This window comes from Plasmodium brasilianum, chromosome 10, assembly GCF_023973825.1.
Source record: "Plasmodium brasilianum strain Bolivian I chromosome 10, whole genome shotgun sequence".
Lineage (NCBI taxonomy): Eukaryota > Apicomplexa > Aconoidasida > Haemosporida > Plasmodiidae > Plasmodium > Plasmodium brasilianum.
In genome coordinates, this window is record NC_090123.1 from 1,429,421 (window position 1) to 1,435,420 (window position 6,000).

At 26.4% G+C, this 6,000-nt stretch overlaps 2 protein-coding genes across 2 annotated transcripts; both read right to left on the reverse strand.

Moving 5' to 3' along the window:
* Nucleotides 1-666: 666 nt before the first annotated feature.
* On the reverse strand, nucleotides 667-2,235 carry MKS88_003355 (LEM3/CDC50 family protein; the record flags this gene model as incomplete). Its single annotated transcript, XM_067216440.1, has 1 exon — nucleotides 667-2,235. One exon carries the CDS (start codon nucleotides 2,233-2,235, stop codon nucleotides 667-669), a length of 1,569 nt encoding a protein of 522 aa, XP_067073086.1.
* Nucleotides 2,236-5,193: 2,958 nt separating this feature from the next.
* MKS88_003356 (uncharacterized protein) lies at nucleotides 5,194-5,544 on the reverse strand (the record flags this gene model as incomplete). The annotated part of the gene is made up of 1 exon (XM_067216441.1): nucleotides 5,194-5,544. One exon carries the CDS (start codon nucleotides 5,542-5,544, stop codon nucleotides 5,194-5,196), a length of 351 nt encoding a protein of 116 aa, XP_067073087.1.
* Between the last annotated feature and the right edge of the window lie 456 nt (nucleotides 5,545-6,000).

Here is a 6,000-nt window from a genome sequence, read left to right on the forward strand (position 1 = left end):
TATGAACAGCACCGTTGCATTTTACGGGGATAAATTTGTTTTTTCTTTTTTTCCTTAAAATAGGGGAATACACAAAAAAAAAAAGAAACAAAATAATGAAAATGAAAAAAATGATGAAAATGATGAAAATGATAAGAATGATAAAATGATAAGAATGATAAAATGATAAGAATGATAAAATGATAAGAATGATAAAATGATAAGAATGATAAAATGATAAGAATGATAAAATGATATAAAAGAAAAAAACAAAAGTTATAAAATAACGTAAATGGGTATAGGAGTGATAAATGGCCAAAATGGCCACAAGAGTTCATAAGCGGCCATGGGAAAAAACAATAAATGTTTAGAAAAGGATTTAAAAAAAAAAAAAAAAAAAAAAAAAAAAAAAAATTACGGACAGAGCACAAATAAATTGCTGATTTCAAAATGTGGTGAATGGTTTGCTTATATAGAATTTAAAATCCGGATGGAGAGAATACTATAATGAATAACAAAAAATTGGATAAATTTAACAAGTCCAAAAAAAAGGCCGTTAAGATGGTTGTAAAAATGTAGTAAAATGCGGTCAAATGAAGAGGAAATATGATGGTATCCTACAAAATTGTAGAAGGTAAAAGCTAGTTGGCAGAACAACGTGTTCGGCGGAAACTGCGCAAAAACGGGCTAGTGCAGGGGGCACAGACACATCTTCTGTACAATGTTTGCAGCAATTGCAGCACTATCGAAAGAGCTATTTTTGCTGCCTTGCTTCCCCATAGGCATATGGCCTGATTTCATTCTCCTTACATTTTGCATATTAGATTTCATACGACTAAATGTTTTTTCTATATTTTTATTGATAGAGATTTTACAGTAGGAAAGTGTTTTACCTAATTTACGGTATCCGCACTTAACTAAAATTAACATAATAATTATGACAATAAAATAAATTAAAGCTAATAAAAAAAAAGCATATGCTAATTCATATGTACCATTGCCAACAGCCCTTAATGAAACTAACTGAAAAGATTTACTTGCTTTCCAGTATTTATCTGGCCATGTATTTTGTGTAAATGTTATTTTATAATTATCGCCAGGTTTTAAGTTTTCATTAATCACTCCATATGGCTTAATAAATGAAGATGTCATAGGAGGGCTAAACCAATTTTTATAATCAGGGGAAAATGTATTCAACCATATTTTATATTTTGAAGAAAACTTTTTATGTTTTTTAACATAGGAAAAAAAATCATAATAATTAACAACAGGAAATTTATCTATATTAAATTGTTCCGTATTTGCAGATAGATTAATTTTGTCATTAAAAATTGATGCAGATACTAAACCACAAGGATATATAATTTTCTTTTTTTCATAATCATTCACGGAATTAATATCACATATTTGATTATTTCTTGAAATATTTTTCTGCTTTTCATTTATTCCTAAATTGTCATTTAATTCAGGCAAAGTTTGAATACTGTCAACACACCTAAATTTATAAATATCTTCAAAAGTTTTTATATATTTACACTTACAATCATTAACCAATGAATGTGATTCATCTGATAAAAAATTTTTAAAATTTACATAAAAATTTGATATTTTATAATATATATATACTGGTTGTTTCATTTCTTCTGTTATTTGAAAAATTTTATTTGTATCACCTGACTCATAAGCTATATTTACCTCAATTACCTGACTCGATTCATAATATATGAAAAGTCCAATTAATATAAAAATTATTACTAAAATAAATAAAATGCTTGCAGCGACATTCCATTTGTAAAAATAATGAAATCCTTTAATTTTTTGAAGTTCTTGTTGTTTAAATGCATCCATGAAATTGTTATATTTAGAATCATTATAAATATTAGATATTTTTTTCCTTAACAAGACATCACTTTTTCTTTTTTCAATCATTGAAATTTTGATATGATCATCATTCTTAAATTTTTTTATATTTTTGTTTTTGTTTTTATCATCATTATCATCATCATCATCCTTTTCTTCTTTCTTATTAGGAGAACGAGAAATTATGGCTTGTTCAAATGAAACAAGTTTTTTATTTTTAACTGATCCTTCTTCATCTTTTTCATTCCCTGATTCTTCATCCATTATTCTTCCATGTATAGACATACCAACATAATTTCTCTTTTTTATAAAGGAGTTAAATATCTTTTCACATGCATCATAATTAACTGATATTAACGAAAACTCTTTTTCTTCATCCGACGAACAACTTTCCATGGCTTCTTTTTTATATTTTACTTATTTAACGCTTTATATAGTCCAAGACACGTATTAAATGAAAATTATGGTGTATCACACAGACCCATCAAGGAAAGTGCGGAAATCAGTTACCAGGAAATAAGGACATTAAGTGTGTACCATTGGGGGGGTTTGGGGTAGAATGCGTGTATATATAACTGTGCAAAACGCGAATATAAGAAGCTTAACAAAAGGATGTAGAAAATACATGAATAAATGAATTAAAAATGGAAGGAAGGAAAAAAAAAAAAAAAAATGCACACCAAAATGAAGGCAAAGTGCAGAAGGGGGGGGGATAAATGCTCGCCAATTTTTATTAAAAAAACGCACAACACTTTTTATCAAAAAAAAATGCAACAATTTTTATCAAAAAAAAATGCAGCAATATTTATCAAAAAAAAATGCAGCAATATTTATCAAAAAAAAATGCAGCAATATTTATCAAAAAAAAATGCAGCAATTTTTATCAAAAAAAAATGCAGCAATATTTATCAAAAAAAAATGCAGCAATATTTATCAAAAAAAAATGCAGCAATTTTTATTAAAAAAAAACACACCAATTTTTATCAAAAAAACGCATTAACAAATCATAATTTTATGACAATATTTAAAATAATATTATGCACATATAATAAACTACAAAAAAAGCTAGCTAAAGAAAAAAAAAAAACTCTATACATAACATATCAAATTTATGACACGAACAGAATGAAGCACAAATAATGACAATATATGAAAACAAATCAGAGATGTCTTATCATATGTTTGGGACTTCAGGAACTGCTGCATATATGTATCTATATATGTACGTATATATGTATGGGTGTATGTATGCAAGTATTTACGTATGCATATATATATGTAGAGTGAAAATTATACAATACAATAATTTTCCATATATGCTTAGAATTAGCATCATTTTATCACTGTGCTAATACGAATTAATTTTTACGATGTAACAAGAATTAGCAATTGTAAATTTGCATTTATGGACTCACGCATATGTATCATATGTATGCCTGTATACACATATATGCATATACGTATAACGTAGATTGCGCATATTCACTTACATATCTGTAACTAGGTAAATATATATATATATATATACATGTACGACATATGTGTATTCATATTTCCATACTTAAAAATAGGGATATATTTGTACGAACTGATTTTATTTATACCTTTAAATTTTTATGAAGCTAATTGATAAATTTAGAACAGGAAAAAATATCAATTTGATGAATAAAAATGAAGAAATTGTTTGGTTTTTCCTGGCATTATATATGGCATTACAAATGGCATTACAAATGGCATTACAAATGGCATTACAAATGAACATTTTAACAGCGTTTATTACTTTTTTTTAAGGCATTTTTTAACTAAATTAAATGTATATTTTTCATTTACGTGGTAATAATTTAGTAAGAAAAGGAAAGAGGGGAAAACAGATACAAAGGTAACAATACGACTAGATATATTTACATTTAAAAAAAATAAAAAAAAATGTGAGCATTTGGATACGTATATATTTGAATAGGCATATATATATATATATATATATATATATATATATGTGTATATACATATGTGTGTATATATATATATATATATGTGTACATATACATATGTTTACATATACATATATGTATATATACATATTCGTGTACGCAAATGCATGGAGTATAACATACTTGACGAATTTAATGACATATAAAAATTTGATAAATCCTACTTTTAATTTTTCATTTCCAATTTTGATGAAAGAAAGAAAAAAAAAATTAATTTTGAGGAGTATAATTTGGTACATATTTGTAATGATTACTTATTAGCACGAAATGAACGAAAAAAAAATTTTCCATTTTGTCATTTTGTCATTTTGTTATTTTGTCATTTTGTCATTTTGTCATTTTGTCATTTTGTCATTTTGTCATTTTGTCATTATTTTTCCTTTTTTTCATTATTTTTCCTTTTCATTATTTTTCCTATTTTTCATTATTTTTCCTTTTTTTCATTATTTTTCCTTTTTTTCATTATTTTTCCTATTTTTCATTATTTTTCCTATTTTTCATTATTTTTCCTTTTTTTCATTATTTTTCCTATTTTTCATTATTTTTCCTATTTTTCATTATTTTTCCTTTTTTTCATTACTTTTATTTTTTTTCTTTTTCTTCCCTTTCCTCTGTTTCTCCCATGTGTGTTCGGATGATATAATATAAAGATAATGAATAGAGTTTTAAATATGATTATCCATTTTTGTAAGTATTCTTAAGCTACTGAAACTGAAAATATATTAAGAGCAAATTATCCACTTTACCATATACTGAGAAAGATTTTTTTTTTTTTTTTTTTAATAAAATTTTAATAAAAACATCATGATGTTATTTTAAAAAAGTTTTGAATATTTTCCATCCTTTGCACATAGGTACATAAATTTTTTTTTTTTTTCCTATTCAGTAATATAATATTAAAAAGGAAAATATCTTCGCAGAAAGATGCAGCACAGGCATAGGTGTAAATTGTACATGTAACAGAAATTTGTGAATTATATGGGTTATTAGTAGTAATGTGTACATAATGCACATAGTAAAAGGGTCACTAGAACGTTCATGTGTACGCGAATATATGTGTGTGAGTATGTATGTATGTATGTGTGTGAGTATGTATGTATGTATGTGTGTGAGTATGTATGTATGTATGTATGTATGTGTGTGAGTATGTATGTATGTATGTATGTATGTGTGTGAGTATGTATGTATGTATGTATGTGTGTGAGTATGTATGTATGTATGTATATACTTACGCGTGCGGTTTTATACACGTATGCATGCTCGTGTGCACGTGTGTGTATGCCCAAGTACGTATATTCGTTTACGCATATGGACTCTTATATCACATTTTAAAACAGTTTTACATTCTTTTTTGCTGCTTCCGTCAGTTTTTCTTATAAAGGGGGGTAAGATAAGTTGCTTCCCCACTGAGAAATGCTTTTTTTTGCCCCTTTTGATATATAACATAATCATTTAAAAAATGATTCTTCAGTTTGGTGTATGTAGCAGGTTTTTCTTTCTTTTGTTTCTTTTCTTTTGTAACTTGTATCTCTTCTAAACTTTCGCTGTTTATCTTTTTATTTGTTTTTTTATCTAAAAAATATATCTGCACAGCTGAAAGAAGCAAAAAGCACGACTCGTACACGCTGCTCTGAATTGTCAATTGTTCTAATTCTTTATCGACCTCATTCGTTAGTTCCGAAAGGTGCTTACTATTTTTTTTATTTACATTCATGCTTAACAAGTCAAAAGTAAGAGCAGTTTAAGTATAACGTAGTAGTGTAGAATTAATTTGTTCAGAAATTGTAGGATGCATAAAAAAAGGGAAAAAAAAAAAAAAAAAAAGTCGAAACAGTAGTGGAAATGGAAAAAAAAATGTAGGATGTACAAGGAATAAAAAAAAATAATTCCTCCCTTATGAGGGATCCTAATTTATAGAAGCCTTTACGTTTATAAGAATTGCAAATGTGAATAATGAATTGTATATCTTGTCTGAAAGGAAATATGAACGAAGAAAAAAAAAAAAAAAAAAAAATATCCCCACCTAATAAGTAAAATATATGTAGGTGAAATGTGATAAGACTTCAAAAAAAAGGGAAAATAAAAAGCCCTATGTGTATGTTTATGTACATATACGGTACACGCTATGCATTTTATAAACATATAGATCTCACCGACACGGAGGAGGATA